General features: G+C 39.3%; 6 protein-coding genes across 6 annotated transcripts; 4 read left to right on the top strand and 2 right to left on the bottom strand. All coding sequences in view use genetic code 12, as the record gives it.

The window, feature by feature from the left end:
- Positions 1–1,612: 1,612 nt before the first annotated feature.
- On the top strand, positions 1,613–2,153 carry RJT20DRAFT_130877 (uncharacterized protein). Its single transcript, XM_064917871.1, has one exon. It carries the CDS (start codon positions 1,666–1,668, stop codon positions 1,885–1,887), a length of 222 nt encoding a protein of 73 aa, XP_064772773.1. The 5' UTR covers positions 1,613–1,665; the 3' UTR covers positions 1,888–2,153.
- A 35-nt stretch (positions 2,154–2,188) lies between these two features.
- Positions 2,189–4,944, top strand: RJT20DRAFT_130876 (aminopeptidase P). The gene has a single exon (XM_064917870.1). It carries the CDS (start codon positions 2,688–2,690, stop codon positions 4,809–4,811), a length of 2,124 nt encoding a protein of 707 aa, XP_064772772.1. The 5' UTR covers positions 2,189–2,687; the 3' UTR covers positions 4,812–4,944.
- RJT20DRAFT_130875 (DNA helicase) lies at positions 4,945–8,612 on the bottom strand. The gene has a single exon (XM_064917869.1). The coding sequence runs from the start codon at positions 8,554–8,556 to the stop codon at positions 4,957–4,959; it is 3,600 nt and encodes a 1,199-aa protein (XP_064772771.1). The 5' UTR covers positions 8,557–8,612; the 3' UTR covers positions 4,945–4,956.
- A 1,562-nt stretch (positions 8,613–10,174) lies between these two features.
- Positions 10,175–11,886, top strand: ARO8 (bifunctional 2-aminoadipate transaminase/aromatic-amino-acid:2-oxoglutarate transaminase). The gene has a single exon (XM_064920939.1). The coding sequence runs from the start codon at positions 10,337–10,339 to the stop codon at positions 11,810–11,812; it is 1,476 nt and encodes a 491-aa protein (XP_064772770.1). The 5' UTR covers positions 10,175–10,336; the 3' UTR covers positions 11,813–11,886.
- Positions 11,887–12,453: 567 nt separating this feature from the next.
- On the top strand, positions 12,454–15,903 carry HIR1 (Hir1p). The gene is made up of 2 exons (XM_064917868.1): positions 12,454–12,737; positions 12,810–15,903. The coding sequence occupies exons 1-2, from the start codon at positions 12,701–12,703 to the stop codon at positions 15,863–15,865; spliced, it is 3,093 nt and encodes a 1,030-aa protein (XP_064772769.1). The 5' UTR covers positions 12,454–12,700; the 3' UTR covers positions 15,866–15,903.
- On the bottom strand, positions 15,904–17,057 carry RJT20DRAFT_130872 (GET complex subunit). Its single transcript, XM_064917867.1, has one exon. The coding sequence runs from the start codon at positions 16,705–16,707 to the stop codon at positions 16,039–16,041; it is 669 nt and encodes a 222-aa protein (XP_064772768.1). The 5' UTR covers positions 16,708–17,057; the 3' UTR covers positions 15,904–16,038.
- Between the last annotated feature and the right edge of the window lie 1,336 nt (positions 17,058–18,393).

The raw sequence follows: 18,393 nt of genomic DNA, 5'->3' as shown, positions 1-18,393 counted from the left end.
GATGGTATTATTGGTAAAGGGGTTTCGTGGAGGCCAATCGTAGCAATATCATTCGTAGAAAACCCAAATTGGCCCATATTTTGTTGGTTTTCTAGAAAATTGCCCCTTCGAGGTGAAATATCAAAATTGCTGCAACAAACACATTTGTGGACAAGTCACGTTGTTAATGTTCTAATTCAGGAATGAAGACCATACTAGCAAAGTCAGTTATCTAAACAAAATAACCCAAAATACATCCCATTACCAGTTCAACATTAATCTATTCATTTTCTTACTGCAAAAAACTCCTAATAACGCCGCTTACGTAAGCGTTTGATCGTCGGTCCAAAAACCAGCTTTTTGTGCCAGTGATTTACCATCACAGTGAAGTCAGCTGCCCCATATTCCCACCCACATTAGTTACCGCAGCACTAAACTGGACTAACTCCATAAGCTCCATACATCCATGGAAGGAGACGATGACCTAAGTTGCTGTATAGTGAGATGGTCCATGCAAAGACGGAGCATATTCCGATTTGGACCGGAGTGCGAACCTTACTCAAGGAGAGAAGAGCACAATTTGGTGCATTTATTGGCTTTCTTTGCCCAGGGCCCCGCTAGCAATATCTTCAATAAATGACACCATCATCACCAACCCTACGCCACTGCTCATTCATACAGTCGTGACTAGTGCCTTTGGGTCTTTTTGCCTCTGTACCTCTGTGACTCCATTCTCTGTCATTTCTTCTATCACACATATCTTATCTTTATTGAGAGCCACTGTCCGTAACCATTTACAAAATACATACATATATGTACATGCGACATCAGCATCAGTGCCCTCGTTTCTTTTGCACCTGTCTATTATTACCTCACTGGAGTGCATTGATTTTTGATGAAGACCGGAAATTGTACCCATAGTGCTTCATTTATTATTCACGGTATTTACCGGAATTTGTTCATATCATTCGGTAAGATGCTGTAATTATCAGTGTCCGGAATTGTTTCATAGTAACCCCCCTAAAATTTGCCAACATTCGAAAATAGTTAATACTAGTAGAAGGGCTATTTCGTAACATTCAATGCTAATATCTATACCAAAGGTACATCTGCTCTTCTACGAAGATTCTATAGGGGTACGAGGTGTGTTTTACTCAACTTGTCGTTACCATACAACGCATATGGAACATTAAATAAAACTTTTTTGCGGCCATTTTAACCTCATTCTTGTGCGAGGACTACAGCTTTCTTGTGTTCTTACCATGATATTCTCCTACTTGAAGGCTACCGAAGAGCTTTGGGCAGTGTACAAAAATACTGTTAAGAGATCATGTTTGAGTGAAATGGACCCATTGACACCGAGAGTTAAAGATTTTGCACAAGCAATAACTCAACAAAACTTACGAAGGATTCTGTAGACATGAATCAAGGCATTTCGAATGTTTTTTAGAAGGGGCGCTTTTCTGGAGAAAGAATTGAAAGAATTCAATAAAATAATCAACAAGAAAAGTATATATGACATATAATAATGATGGATAGAGCAAAGACTTTTCTGAAGCATAATCGGACTAGAAAAGTATATAAATGAGTTATAAAAATAAATGAGTAATAATGATGGATAGCGTTAGAGTTCTTTTTTTTTCTTCAATTTATTCAAACGTACAGGAGACTACCAATTGAACAAAGATGATATTTACTTGTTTCTTCATCTTTTACCTTCTATTGTCTTTCCAAGTTCTTGTCCGTGGTATGAAATTTTCTCCATCGTTGATATTGATATTACCATTTTCCGAATTTTGTTTACTCGTAGCTCTTGGGGGGTATAATTTAGAATTCCGGCCACTGATACCTATCTTTCTAACCGGAAGGTATAGGCCAATTCCGGTAGTTGGCTCCAACAAAATGTGAAAGCACTGTACTACCTCACTCCTTTTGTTCCCTCACTACGTTCTGCTCCCTCACTCCCAGCTCCCTCCCACTTTCAGTTCGTTCCTGTCTTCTACGTTCCTCCCTCCTCCCAACTCTTTCGCTCCCTCACCATTTGCCATTTCTAGTGCCTTCCTCCATATAAACCATACAAAGGAAATGGGAAATGGTCTGATCATCTCTCTCCTGTATACCAACACACCATCATCACCTTCCTACTACTACACTCTTTCTATTATTATTATTAGTACTATTATTATTATTATTATTATTATTATTACTACTAGTACATATTACACATTACATGATGATAGTTCCGCACACATCTATGGCATCCTCTTAGTGGCATCCTCTCAGTGCCCCCCACTCTCCCCCTCTGAATTCCCGTAGTGTGCACACGAACTCTCTTCCTTTTGCTTTCTTTCTTTTGCGGCACGTGACCCATGTCCCAATCGTTTTGTGGGAGAACCAGCAGACGCCCACAATGAGCAGCCAATATTCTTTCTGTAATGGGTGTTCATTCTGGTGGTAGAGCAATCATAGAAGCCAGAAAACCGTATTTTCGCTTGAACAGCTGACCAAAGCGTGATCCAGCCCCAAACTCTGCGTTACTACCAGATTTCTCCCTCGTATCATTGCTTTTAGCCCCAAGCGGATAGTCATTTGCTAACAAGAAAATTATCTATTTCATCTATTAGCTATAAGCAGCCAGTATTTAATCGTTGAATACTGCCGTTCTTCCTGTCGAATCATCACAGAAATCGTAATACCCAACAAACTAAATGGCTATGAGCAGAGTATCAAGAGGCCTGTGCAGCAACTGCACCTGTTCTCCCGGATTGTTATCCAGAACTAACAGACGGTCATCGCTTTTCGCCCAGAAGATTAACATCAAGAGAACAAACTCAGGAATCACCCAGTCCAGAATGGGTTCGAGATCCGGCTCTGTGTTCACCATTGATGCCGCCTCTTTGTGCTTGCCTGATGTTAAAGAAATCAACACTTCCGGCCGTTTGGAGGCATTAAGAACCAAAATGAAGGAACACAACTTGGGTGTCTACATCATCCCATCAGAAGACCAACACCAGTCTGAATATGTCTCTCCTCTTGACCAAAAGAGAAGTTTTATTAGTGGTTTTGATGGAAGTGCTGGTGTCGCCATCGTCACCAGAGACTTGATGTGTATGAACGAAGTTCCTGAAGGTTTGGCTGCACTTTCTACCGATGGTAGATACTTCAACCAAGCTACCAATGAATTGGACTTCAACTGGTTATTGTTAAAACAGGGCTCTAAGGACCAACCTACTTGGGAACAATGGGCTGTGGACCAAGCTGTTCAGTTGAGTTTGGACAGTGGCTCTAAAGTTAACATCGGTGTAGATCCTAGACTCGTTTCCTATACTTTGTACCAGAAGATTGCCGGAATTCTTGAGAAATCTCTTCAGAAACTTGATAACAAAAATATTGAAGTTGAATTTGTCGCCGTTTCAGAAAATTTGGTTGGCTCCATATGGGAGAAATTCGAACCTTTGCCTCCACAAATCAGGGAACCTATACGTCCATTAGATATTAAGTTTACAGGCGAAGACGTGGCTGACAAATTGACTAGAGTAAAGAAGCATACATTCACAAACACTGTAGAAGGTTTGGTTGTTACTGCATTGGATGAAGTTGCATGGATATTGAACTTGAGAGGTAAGGACATCGAATACAATCCGGTTTTTTTCAGTTTCTTGATCATTACAGAGAATAACGGAACTACTTTATTCATAGATAAGACAAGATTGTCACCAGAAGTATTAGCAAGCCTTGCCCTCAACGACATCACTATTGAACCATACGACCAATTCTATTCAAAATTATCTGCAGTGTCAAAGGAATTCAATCTTTCCAACAAACAATTTTTGATTCCTAATAATGCCAACTGGGAAGTTCTCAGAAACTTGAAGTGTTCTTTTTCGCAAGCGTTGTCCCCAATCGAGGACTTGAAATCTATTAAGAATGCAACTGAACTTGATGGAGCTAAATTAGCACATTTGAAAGATGGTAGAGCCTTAATCCAGTTTTTTGCATGGTTAGAAGAACAGTTAGTGGAGAATCAAGAGTTGATCGACGAGTGTGCTGCTGATGAAAAGTTGACCGAGTTTAGAAAGCAGGAGAAGAATTTTGTTGGCCTTTCATTTGCTACTATCAGTGCTACAGGTGCCAATGGTGCAGTCATTCACTATAAACCTACAAAGGGGCAATGTGCTACAATAAATCCAGGCAAGATTTACTTGAACGACTCAGGCTCTCAATTCCTTGAAGGTACAACAGATACCACGCGTACAGTACATTTTGACAAGCCAACATATGAGGAAATAAAGCGCTATACTTTAGTCTTGAAAGGCAATATTGCGTTGTCAACCTTGAAATTCCCAGAAAATACGACCGGTAACTTGATCGATTCTATTGCTAGACAGCACCTTTGGAAATTTGGCTTAGACTATGGACATGGTACTTCTCACGGTGTTGGAGCTTATTTAAACGTTCATGAGGGTCCTATCGGTATAGGTCCAAGACCAAATGCCGCAGCTAATGCCTTGAAGCCAGGCCACCTAATTTCAAATGAACCCGGTTACTACGAAGATGGTGAATATGGTATTCGTTTGGAAAATGTCATGTTCGTCAAGGACAGCGGCTTGGTGTACAATGGAAGACTGTTCTGGGAATTCGAAACTGTTACTAGAGTTCCTTTCTGCAGAAGATTGATTAATGTTGACATGTTGAATGAGGAAGAGTTGGCATGGCTTAACGCTTATCATAACACAATTTGGAATGAGTTGCATGATTCATTTGATAAGAGCACCTACGTGTATAAGTGGTTGAAGAGGGAGACTGCTCAACTTGTAAAGAATACCCGTTAGGCAAAATATAATATTATATAGTTTCTCTTAGTATAAATAGATCATATATCTCAGTCTGTTTATCATGAGTCCCGGACCTTGTTTTAATTTATTAGAGGTCAATAATAAGTAACTACAAAATAGTATACAATATAGTACTGTTAAATTATTCTTCGAAGAGAATTTGAATTTCTTCGATTCTCCTCTTTCTTCTCTCTTCTTCTTCGGCTCCAACAACCTCGCCGATCTGCTTCTTACGTTCCTGAATCTTTAACATTTTTGTTTCGATACTGTTAGCCATAATAAACCTAATCACCTTAACTGTTTCGTTCTGTCCAATCCTATGAATTCTATCGATTGCTTGGTCCTCAACAGACGGAGACCACCATGGATCCATCATGAATGCTCGCGAAGCAGTAGTGAGATTAAGACCAACACCTCCAGCCTTCAATGACAAGAGTAATATAGTAATTTTATCATTTCTTGAGTTTTCATTAAACTTTTCTAGAACCTTTTGACGATCTTGCATATGAAGTCTTCCATCAAATTTATAAATAGTGAAGTCATTACCTCCCTGAATCTTAAGTTCATTCTCAAGTATATCAAGGTATGACGAGAACTGTGAAAACACAATAACTTTTTGGCCAGGACACTGCTCCTTCAAATGCCTCAAATGAGTAATAAGGGCTTGATTCTTTGAAGATGTTTTATCTGGATCGTACAAATATAATTGAAATTTGTAATCTCTGCTTTCAATCTCATCCCTGCTATGAAATCTGACCTCATTGTGGGATGTGTCTCTTCCTCTCAATTTGAAAAGTCTATACTTTGATATTGGATTTCTGCAATTAGGGCAAAATTTGCTTCTTACCAGATCTTGAAAATCAATATGTTCGAGTAGGCAAGTCAAACAAAATTGATGTCCACACGGTGTCACGACCATCTCCCCAAGGGGAATTGGAGATTGAGTACAAATCGAGCATTCTGATTCCTTGAGATCCACCTTTGGGTAAAGTGAATACATAACCTCTTTCATTTTCGTTTCGTTTTCGAATCCATCGGTTTTCAGTTTCATTATCTCTTGAAGGAACAGCTTCATTTCTTCATCCTTTGTCTCTTCAATGGCTTCCTCTTCCATTTCTTTGCTGCTTCCGATCAAATCCACATGGCAGCACACTTGTCGAAGTCTCAAGATGTGCGTTAAAATTTGAGAGTACTGCTTCAACACCTGACCAGTTTTCAACCCTTCTTTGAAAGATCTGCTTGCTCTTGCTTTCAACCAATTGTACAATTTTTCCTCCTTTTCATTGAACTTGATTTCCTCAATGATAACTTCTTTCTCCGGCAATTCAACCAATGGTTTACCATCTTTCAGCTTCATATTCTTTGTTCTTCTGAAGAAAATAGGTTCAAGAATTGACTTAATAACTTCTAAAGTTTGCGAAATCTTTTTCTGTTCAAACGGCAATGTGACAAAGGTTTTCCAGTATGAAAAGTTATTCCAGGGGTCCAATTCCAAGAATTTCACCAAAGAATACAAGTCATCCAATCTATTAATAATAGGTGTCCCTGTCAAGATCCAACGTCTGCTCAGCGACAACTCATATACCGATTTCGCTGTTTTAGTATTTCTATTCCTAATGTTATGTCCTTCATCGAGGATTACTCTGAAGTAATTTACTGAGTAGATTCCAATTGCTGGTAATCTCCCATCCGACTCACGCTGCTTTGCAAGACGGTTATATTCGTTTTGGATTGTACCATATGTAGTCAACAATACAACAGGGACATCTTTTGATGTGTTGTTCACGAGTATTTGTGACAAGTCAGTCTCGGTCAGATCCCCATAGTATATGTGGCAGAAATGGTTTGGGTTATTGTTTGCTTTGTCGAATTCACTTTTCCATTGAGATAACAAAGACATCGGCACAACTATCAACGTAGTCTTAGAAGCATACGGTCTGTTAGTACCTGTGAAGCCATCACCTAAATCATACGGAACAGAGTTCACCAATGCAAGTGCTGAAATCGTTTTACCGAGACCCATTTCATCAGCTAAGATCCCTCCTCTAAGGCTCGATTTTAAAAGTGGCTTCTCAATAGACATTTCACCGTTATACATATTGGCATAAAAGTACTTCGCCTCATTTGATTCTTGATTAGCAGTTTGGGAAGACTGAAAAGACATATCTCTTGGCCATTTGTACCTTCTCCACAACGGGTTTAACACACCTTCTGATCCTTCTCTAACATTCTGCTTAGACTGAGTAGAGAACTCAACATCGCCATTAGATGAAGCGATTTCTTCAAGTAGATCATGTTCCTTTTCTCTAGATAGCATCCAGGATAGACCATGTTTCTGATATGGTCTCAAATCCAATTTGAAATTTGATTTAGGAGGTGTGGTGGTTACTGGCAAACTATCCAACAACTTGGATTGATTATTTGCTTGGTAGAACTCTTTGAGTTGGTCCAAGTTAACCGAATCTATTGGTTTTACTTGTTCTGCATCTTCGTCAATTTCTGAGTCAGAATCTAAGGAGATTGGCTCATCTTGAGTAGTTGGGGCAATCGAAAAACTTGCATCGATTTCAGAGTGAGGATCTTCCTTGACATTGGGTGGAGGTATTTCCAAAGTTCTAGTCGGTTTTATTTCTAATCTCTCAAAGAGCCTAGATAAAGCATACTGTCTTAATCTTAAGGTTGCCTCGTCCTCTGTTTCAGCAGCAAAGTTAAATCCTGTCTTGGTTGCTTGAGTTCTTTGTCTTTTGAATGAAGAAGGATCTTGAGATGAATCATTTTCAGACAGTATAAATTTGAATGCTGTATCCTTTAATGAAATATCAATTTGTATTATAAAAGAATCTCCTGTGGAAAGACGTCTTTTCGTGGTTTCAAGTACAGTCGCTTCAAAAATGGCTATTTCCAAGTCTATCAATGGAGAGAATATTCTCGTCAAATCTTCAGGGATTCTTCCAATTTCCCTACCAGAATCTGTTGGAGACTTTGGAGCTGTGCATAGTCTTATAATTGAGCTGTTGTTCATATTTGACTTTCTCGGTATTAATCTTTTGATAGTTAACTTTTCTGAATATTGCAATGGTTGCATTGTTGGTCTCGTAGCCCAGGCTTGTACATCAACGGAACCTATATACCTGCTCCATTGTAACTTTTCTTTGTCATCCTTTTGTTTTGCAGCTTCTGATTGCATTCTCCCAAATAGCAAGTCAATTTCTGAGCTTACATTGGTATCGGTAAAGGATCGCTTCTTATCAATCTCTCTTTGCTCCTCAGCTAAATAATTTTGCATATCTTCGGGGTTTATGCCTTTTAAGTACTCGTTTATGGCCATTCGCACGAAGTTCGGTTGTTTGTAGTACTTCTTGAATAGATATGTTACTATATGTGGTGAAACATGGCCCACTGTCGCGTTTATCTGGCTCTCTAGGAGTCCACGTCCTAAGTCTTCTTCCGATTCATTTGAATGAGAAGATGAGATCACCTGAGAAGGTATATTTGAAGAAGTTTTTGAGCTTTCTGATGTGTGGGTATTAGTTACTGCGATTGTAGAGATCGTTGTGTTTCCAGTAGCGTCGTCATCTGCATTTTCTTCGTCTTCTTCATCATCTGCTACAAATAGACACGCTTCTGGCGACGCGGTTGATGTCAGTGAAGAAGACGCCAATTGTGTGGTGGCAACCTCCAAGTTTTTTGGTGGTTCTTCCTTCGGTACTGGTTTGAAAAACCTCTGTTTGACGATAGTCATGTATAATGTTTAACCGAAGGAATGATAGCTATCAAGAATAAAGAATAGAAATAAATATGAATAGAATTTACAGCCATTTCAACAGAAGAGTTATAGCACTATGAAGAGAGTTAAATATTATTTTAAGGAAATTAATACTAATATTTAAAGTTGACAAAGAGGTTTAGAAATAAACCAATCAAATCATGAAAATGAGAAAGAGAAATCAAGTGGAATGAAACATCTGAGTAGCTTGAAAGTAAGAGCGGTGATCTCCCATCGTGGAAACTCGGAGATTCCATTAGCCTGTAGATAAGGAACAATGAGAGACCTCCTCCACAGAAAAGGCCCCAAATTCTGCCATGGGAGGGACCAATGTTCCAGTTCAAACCAATGAATTTGGAAGTTTTCTGCTGTTTGAACAGTTGGATTAGTATGCGACACAACAAAGAAATGCTTTTATAGGATTTGAACGATTTTCCCGTTTTCCTGGTTGAGTTTGAAACCAATGACCCCCATAGACCGTCTGGTCCCCACACCTGGTTTTCTTTATCTTCTCCATTCGGTCGCCGAGAACTGTCGCGAAAAAAAAAATTCCCGATTGCTGTTAATTTTTCATGTCTTAAATTTACTTCCGTAAACGATATCCTTATTGATTAACCCCATAGATAGATAGATACTGGATAGCGATATATTGATATTCTGGCGCTATCAGTAAAGATGGCGCAGAATCAACCGTCGCCATGAAATTCGAACCGAAAAGAATCGCTCTAAACGACATCATCATAACATACTCCCCCACCTCCCAATAATGACTCTTCCACGAATTACTGGCTCCCCTGCCTCCCGCACTACTTCCTCTTCCACCTTTCGCCCTGCTTAGAAATACTGCCTCGCTGATTACTCATACCTCATTAAAATTTCGCATCTTTTCCCTCTCCAACGCTTACGCTTAACTATGCTTACCACCCAATTAGGGAAACTTTGGCGCTGGACGTTTCCGTGCTATCGCTAAACCATCTCACTATTTAATACGGTAATTTTGCCGGCGGTTGATTCGAGGCTCCTTCGTGTGCTGCTCGGAAGAGATTATATTATACGTTATATTGGTAGTAAGTAAAGTCATATTTCATTGACTAACTGAAGTGAGATTATTTGTGTTCTTATAATTGGGCAGGTAGCAGATTTCGAACAATTTTTTATAATCTCGTAATCTTTTCATCTTTTAATCTTTTAATCTTTTTGTCTTTTGTCTTTTGTCTGTTTGACTGTTAGTTCTTGTTATACCTCTTGTGTTAGTATAATAAGAATAAGTTTTCAATTACTGCAAGAGTTCAATAAGGTAGTTGAAGTTGAATTTGAATTTGAATTTTAGTTGAATTTTAGTTGAAGAAAAGTCAAGTTTCTCCAAGTTTCTTCCATTAGTATTCACTTTGACTAAGTTGTTAATTTCTAATAGTTCTATTAGTCTCATTAGCCGACTTCCACGCTTAACTTAAGTTCTTGTCTTCTTAAGTTTCCTTGATCGTTTTCGTTTTCGCTTTCGTTTTCGTTACTGAATCGATATCGATACCACTTCGTGTACTTCGTTTACTTCGTTCACTTGTAACATTAAATTTTCATTGGTCATTGGTCTTTTCCACGTCCTATAGATACATTTACATTGTTCCAAAAGATAAATTTCATAAATTTCAAAAGATAATCCATACGGAACTTCTTTTCACTATTTATCTTGATCTTGATTCCAGTTATACAATTGAACTGTTAGTTCCCACCACTAGATCTATAGATATCACCCGTCATGTCCAAGCCACAATCTAAAGACTTGAAGCACTTGTTATCACAAGAAGCCGTTTCCAGAAACAACTCTCCTTTGAAGTCTGCTTTCAGATACTTCAAGCAGCCAGGTATGACCTTCCTTGGTGGAGGTCTTCCTTTAGCTGACTACTTCCCTTTCGACAAGATCACCGCCGACGTACCAACTCCAGGCTTCGCCAATGGAATTGGCGCCCAGATCACTGACGCCGATAAGACCGTCATCGAGATCTACAAAAGAGCTGCAAAGAACAAGGAAGAGAACAAGGACATCGAATTGGCCAGATCGTTACAATACGGTTTCACCGAAGGACAGCCAGAAATCACCGACTTCCTCAAGACTCATACTGATATGATCCATAAGGTTCCATACGCTGACTGGGATCTTATTGCTTCTGTCGGTAACACGGAATCCTGGGATGCTACCTTGAGAACTTTCGTCACCAGAGGTGACTCTATCTTGGTCGAAGAGTACTCATTCAGTTCAGCTTTGGAAACCGTCCAAGCTCAAGGTGTCAACACCATTCCTGTTCAAATGGACGAATACGGTCTTATTCCAGAAGCTTTGTCTTCCTTGCTCGACCAATGGGTTGGCCCAAAGCCTAAATTGTTGTACACTATCTGTACTGGACAAAACCCAACTGGTTCTTGTTTGAGCATTGAAAGAAGAAAGGCTATCTATGCCTTGGCTGTTAAGCACGATTTCATTATTGTCGAAGACGAGCCATACTATTTCCTTCAAATGGAACCCTACACTACCGACAAGGCTTCTAGAGGAGGTAAGCATGTTCATAGCCACGAAGAGTTCATCTCTGCCTTGGTTCCTTCTTTCCTTTCTCTCGATGTCGAGGGAAGAGTCATTAGATTGGACTCTTTCTCCAAGGTGTTGGCTCCAGGTTTGAGATTTGGATGGATTGTTGGTCAAGCCACACTTTTGGAAAGATTTGTCAGATTGCACGAAGTTTCTATTCAATGTCCTTCCGGTGTTACCCAGTCCTTGACAAACGGTTTGTTACAAAGATGGGGCCAGAGTGGATACTTGGACTGGTTGATTGGTTTGAGAGCCGAGTACACCCACAAGAGAGATGTTGCCATCGATGCTGTAGCCCAATACTTCCCTCAGGATGTTGTGACCTTTGTTCCACCAGTGGCTGGTATGTTCTTCACCACCACTATTGATGCTTCCAAGCACCCTAAATTCAAGGAGTTTGGTGAAGACCCATTGAAGGTCGAGACTGCTATTTACGAGCAGGGTATCAAGCAAGGATGTTTGATGATCCCAGGTTCTTGGTTCAAGTCCGAGGGTAAGTCTGACCCACCACAAAAGGAACTTCCAGAGAACTCATCTCACAAGACCCACATTTTCTTCAGAGGTACCTATGCAGCTGTTCCATTGGATGCTTTGGAGCATGGTTTGGAGAAGTTTGGTAAGGCCATCAAGATTGAGTATGGTCTTGAGTAGATTAGCTTTTAACCGAATGCTCTATTATATATAACTAGAATTCTTGTATGAATATAACTTATTGCTAGACGTGTATTAGTATGCCTAAAATACTCTTTGTATTCAATAGCGGTGTCCGGAGGGGGGATTTATTGGCGAATATCATGTTATTATACATATTTTGCAGCTAAACTTCGTTGTTTGTATGGTAGCGCGAGTTTTCATAGTACTGAATTCATTAACATATATAGTCATATATAGTCCATATATTGCTACTAGTGGGCTTTATTGATATCATTTTGTAGTCCATACGACTTGTTGCAACGGTCATATTCGATCATGACCATATATATCGAGAGTCCCCCCTTCCCCTCCTTGTATACTCCCTGCTATCCCTGCTATCCCTGCCCTCACAACACTTACCATTTTTTGCAATGTCTTACTTACTTTTCACACTTGGAGTGCACAAGCCAACTTCTCTCTTAACTATGACAAGGTAGCACCGTTTGTCTCTGTATATTGTATATTAACACTAAGAGAGTAGTCAACATTATACAGTCTAGGTTTCTTAGCTACAGAAATCGTACTAACAGTTATGTTCGATACTGTGAAACTTGAACAAGTGTATTTTAGATAATTGCATGTTATATGATATATTATATATAATATATGACATTTTTTTTTCATAGTTTACTGTATTGGTGAATAGTACATTACAGTACAGATTATTATATGCATATTTGAGATATACATATACATATAATATACTTATACATATAGTTTATCCGAGAGGTTATAGAGAGACTTGAATTCTTGAATTCTTGAATTCTTTTTATCAGTGCATTTTACCTATTTTAACATATCATAAAAACACAGCTAAGCAGCTCAATTAGCCCATAACACAAATCCATGCGTATACTTAAACTACCATGGTTTGGTCATCGAAGTGAGTAAACTTTTCCCAATGAGTGTTCATACTCTCAACTCAAATCTTGTCCATCTACTAACTCAGCTCCAGCCGAAAACAAAAATATCGAATGCTACTCAGTAACAATCAGCTCCGACGGTTCCAGATTAGCGTCCGGTGGTTTGGACGGTAACGTCAAAATCTGGGATACCAAAACTATCCAGCAATTCGTCAAATTGAGTGACATCGAGCCTACGAATACCGCCAATGCATTGGGAACGGGATCCGGATCAGGCACTGGTTCCTCTACAACAACTAGTTCAAATGGCACCAGTGGTAAAAAGAAGAAAACTGAACAACAGATATCAACAAAATTGCCAATTATAGAAAGCAGTCTACCCCTGGAGTCGCTTCGAAGACCACTTTGCTCCGTGAGTCGACACAATGGTGTAGTCACCAGCGTAAAATTCTCTCCAGATGGGCGTTTCTTGGCTTCTGGATCAGATGACAAGATCTGCTTGATTTGGGAAAAGGACGAAGAGCAGGCCAATAGACCTAAGCAGTTTGGAGAAGTAGAAGCAGATCTAGAGCATTGGACTGTGCGAAAGAGATTAGTGGCTCATGATAATGATATTCAAGATATATGTTGGTCGCCAGACGGATCTTTGCTTGTGACAGTAGGATTGGATAGGCTGATTATCATCTGGAACGGATTGACATTTGAGCGTATCAAACGTTACGACATTCACCAGTCTATGGTCAAAGGTATTGTTTTTGATCCAGCAAACAAGTTCTTTGCAACTGCTTCGGATGATAGAACCGTGAGAATCTTCCGATACTACAAGAAGCTTAATGAGTATAATAATTACGAGTTCCAAATGGAACATATAGTCATGGACCCTTTCAAGAAGTCCCCTTTAACGTCATACTTCAGAAGAATGAGTTGGTCCCCAGATGGACAACATATTGCAGTGCCGAATGCTACCAATGGGCCAGTTCCGTCTGTATCAATTATTAACAGAGGTAATTGGGGAACAGATATCTCATTGATAGGCCACGAAGCTCCTTGTGAAGTGTGTTCCTTTTCTCCAAGATTATTCGACATCAGTGATACTAACAGTAAGAAGTCCAGCAACGATACTCAATTCTCCACAATCCTAGCTACAGGTGGCCAAGACCAAACACTTGCCATTTGGTCAACAGCCAATAGTAGACCTATTGTGGTAGCACAAAATATAGCAGACAATTCTATTACTGATATTTGCTGGTCCCCAGATGGAGAAAATTTGTACTTCAGTTGTCTTGATGGCTCCATTACGTGTGTTGCTTTCGAGACCAATGAACTAGGAAAGGTGGTTAATGAGGATATCATTGACGCCCAACTTCATAGATATGGTGCAGATAGAGAATCTGCTATCTTTCCTGAAAGCACAGAGCAGTTGATGTTAGAAGATGAGTCTGAATCCAAGCTCAAGAATGATAGCAAACTGTTGTTAAAGCCGTCACCAATAGTGGATGCTGAACCTTTGGTATCAGCTAAAGCGGAAGCAGAGACTTCAAACGGGTTCAGTACACCGCAAAAGATTAAATCACAGGAACCGGCTGATAAGGTAACCCTGTCACCAAAGAAAGCAACAAGGCTAGTTCAAAACGTTATCATTACCAAAAATGGTAAGAAGAAGGTGGCACCGACACTTGTATCAGTATCATCTAGCAAGTCCTCAACTCTTATTTCAACTATAAAACTTACTCCTCACCAAAAGAAACTACAAAACAATTCAAAGATATCCAAGCCATCGTATTTCTTGCCGAGATTAGGAATACAGACTTCGGTTCATGGTCTTAAGTTGAAGAATGTCAACAATCAGTACATAAACAACCAAGAAAACGAAGATCAAGATAACGACAATGAGGATATGGGAATAGACGAAAGCGCAAACCCAACAACCAATCAAGGGAACTTATCCGAAGCTTCGCTTCGTAGACAGAGAAATAAGTTCAAGCGTTTGGTAATGGAAGTCAGGTACCCAAGTTGCTTCAAGTTTGTATCCCATTTGCCGGAGTCATTGTTCAATAACCAGTCAATCCTTAACCATGAGGTCAACTTGATCTTGAACAGTATAACTAACAATTCAAAGGATATCCAGGCAGAAATCCCAAATAGCACAGTTATTGATGTGGATGAAGAACTCCTCTTTTCAGTCATCTTAAGAGGAGTAAAGCATTCCGAGTTCCCCAATGAGCTCATAAGTGATGACACCATTACAACTTCCAAATCGGTATTGACTACCATTGAAATCAGAAATGGCCAAAGATGGCGACCAGCAGATGATGAATTTGATTATGACGACAGCATTGATTTTGACGATGCCACAAGGGTTATTGTTTCTGATAATACGTCAGAAGATTTACGAAAGTACACTCTCTTCTTTCCTTACAGAATACAACATCTCTTACCAGTTGTCTTGGAAGATCAACTAGCTTACATCGTTCTCGTGTCGTTCCAAGGCGTCATCCAGATTTTACATGCACAAACAGGCTCTTACCTTTGTCCTGGGTTTTCATTGGGAGAGAATATCATCACCATACAACACAGGAAAGAGTTCTTGATGATTTTAACGAATACGGGATTGGTTTATACCTGGAAATTATCCAACACTCAGCGTAACATCCAGGGCATATTGCAGAGAGTTTCTATAGCTCCTATTCTCAATGCAGTTGAAATACCTAAAGCACCAGGTAAAAGTTCTATCAATGGAGCAAATGGTTCAATTACAAAAGACGGTACTAATGGAAGAAAAGTGAATTCCTTGCTTATGCCAAATCTTCGTGTGTTAGACATGAATCCAGAAGATGGGTCGCCGTTTATCATTACCGATTCCTCGGCTGATGTTTATAGTTACTCCATTGCACTTCAATGTTGGACAAAGGTCGTTGATTCGTGGTATTACTTGGCTATTGGTAGTGATTTCCATTTGGAGAACGTTGTGAAAGAAAAGGCACAAGTAGTGGACTGTCTTATCCATAAATCAGTTGCAAGCTTTAATGAAGATATTAAGAGATCCAAGATAAACAGTTATGAGTTCAACGATACAACAGGAAGCAAAGAGCTACATGATTGTATGGTATCGAGATTTAATGAAATACTTCAGACAAACGAGGTATAATGAAGAATGAAGGGGATATTGTATATATTAAGCTGTATATTAATTTCAATTATGAAGAGTTCTTGACGACTCGAAATGAGATGGTGTAAGTGGAGCTATAGAAATGCTTGCTCGATGATGTAAAGTGGAGCTTTAGAAATTCTTTCTCAATGCTTGATAGAACGCATTGGTACTCAGTTGGTCTTGGCTTCGATGAGCTCTGGCTTGGACGAGGTCTTCTCTTCTTTAACCTCTTCAACTTTTTGCTTCAATTCAGGGAATGGAGGTTTCGTTTCAAAGAGGAAGCTGACCAAGAATAGCACCGAAGAAACTACGCTGTTTACAGCGAAAATCCACACCGTTAATCCAACAGCTCCACTTGGGAAAAATGGTAATGCAAATACTCTTTCCACATAGAAAGGGAATACGCCTGTTGGGAGATAGAACAATACTGACTTACGGAACCAGATTCTGAAGAACCATAAAGGGACGGTGGTAAGGACTGTAATAAGCAAACCGACTAGTCTATTAACCGAGTTTTTATTCTGAGCAATTACCTCTTCCAAGGACTTAAGCTCAGCTGAGAGTTTGTCTGATTGACGGTTCAACTTTGTCCATTTGGCGTATTGATCCTGGGCGCTGATGGCTTTCTTTTCTTTGTTGACCTTGTGCAATTCCTCTTTTTTGGCAGAGTAGGCAATGAAGGACTTGCTGACTCCGAATCTGGAGCCGAATTTGACAAAGAGCAGCCAGACGAACTCTTGCACGCTGTTCTTTCCTATGAAGCTGATGAAATTCCTGAGAGCGAGGACTATGAACAGCGATACCACAAGGGTATATGGATGTAAATCTATAGAGACCATTCTAAGAAGAGATTTGGCCTTTTAGTAGTAGTAGTTTTCTGAGTAACTGAGTAGCTGAGTAACTGATTGTGAGCTGAGTCTTCTACTTTCTTCAATATCTATAATGACGGTGGACAGTGAATCAGAAGTTATCGAAGCGATCCGAGTGGTGAAAGAAAGATTAAAAGAAAATGGAGAATTGAAGATAACTCGTTGGCAAAAAAAGAAGAACACAAGCGATTGTCGACTATGTTAATGGGATTTTGGTGATCTGGTTGAAATAATTCAATATCTACGTGAAAGAAGATATCCGATATCGATTGTGATATTTAAACCCCTTCAATTGACTGTGAAAAGTGGAAGTCTTCAGAAGAAGTAACCAGGAAGGAAGAGTATGAAATGAATAAATTTGTTTTTTGAATGGACTTAGCGACGTTTTGAGGATTTAGTGAAATGTCTCGCTAAAATTGTGTCGTCTCGCTGTGATTAGTGGGAAGAAATACGGGGCTGTCTCGCTGGTGGTGGGGGTGTCAGAGCGAGGTGTCAGAGGAGGTTTCATTGGAGGTGTCATTGGAGGTGGAGGTGTCATTAGAGGATATCGGGGCTTATCAGAGAATGAGGTTATCAGAAATTATCGTAGGTTATCACCAATTATCATAGGTTATCAGAGGTGTCATCGAAGAGTGTGCTTGACCTTTCATAGTAGAAAATAGCGACAGTCGGTGGATATTTGTCGCTGGGTTGTACTGACCATCTTCGCTAGAGAAAAACTGTCTCACTCTTGGACGATCCCAGCGTAGAATCAACAAATCGGTTTTATCACATCACTAATACAACGGTTCAGCAGCTCCAATTTGTTGTGCTGTTGTAGCTATAATGACGGCAACTGCTCCTCAGGAATTTCCAGTTAGCAGACTTCGTTCCTTCTTATGAAGCCATAGAAATTCAGTAGAATACTCTTATATTCAGTGGGAAAACACATGTTCAACTGGCGTCCCGAACTAATTATATAGACCTAAGACAACATAAGCCATGTAAAGACATATGCATCAAGTATGTACAAGTTCACTAAGATACATCCATTCTAGGTAAAGAAAAGATAGTAAGATACTAGATGGATATTGATCTTTTGTAGTTTTAATTGTTGGTACTTTTGTAATTAATGATACTCTTAATTAATGGCTGCAAAATATAGACACATAAAAAAAATGACTTATGTACATTTGGCTTGTACATGTATTCGTATATTCTATTCAATTGATTATTACTTTACTATATGTGTTATATATTACTTCAAATATGTAGACCATAGATGCAAAGAGAGAGATCTCCAGTTTTGGCTTGTACTTATATACGTTACATAGATCATGTAATATAAAAAGATCTCAGATCTATAAGATCAATATGTACATAAATACAGATCTACGTATTCTTCTATCTAAATAATGAAGATTAGAAGAAGATTACTTAATACCAAGAGAAACAGTTTAATATACACAAATGCTACTGGATCTAAACTAATACACACACTCATACTGACTCTCTCTCAATAGCATGCTACACTGCTTCCATTGACTGAGCCAGCTCTCATATTAACCAATTCACACAGAAGTTCACGTAACACTTTACACACATCACATTCATAGTCTTAACAACGTCTATACCCTAGCATAATATTGATAACATTACCAGTTCTCTTCAAGATCA

This window comes from Scheffersomyces xylosifermentans (genome assembly GCF_036884685.1).
Source record: "Scheffersomyces xylosifermentans strain CBS 12540 chromosome Unknown RJT20scaffold_7, whole genome shotgun sequence".
Lineage (NCBI taxonomy): Eukaryota > Fungi > Ascomycota > Pichiomycetes > Serinales > Debaryomycetaceae > Scheffersomyces > Scheffersomyces xylosifermentans.
This window is presented reverse-complemented; position numbering and strand designations above follow the sequence as displayed.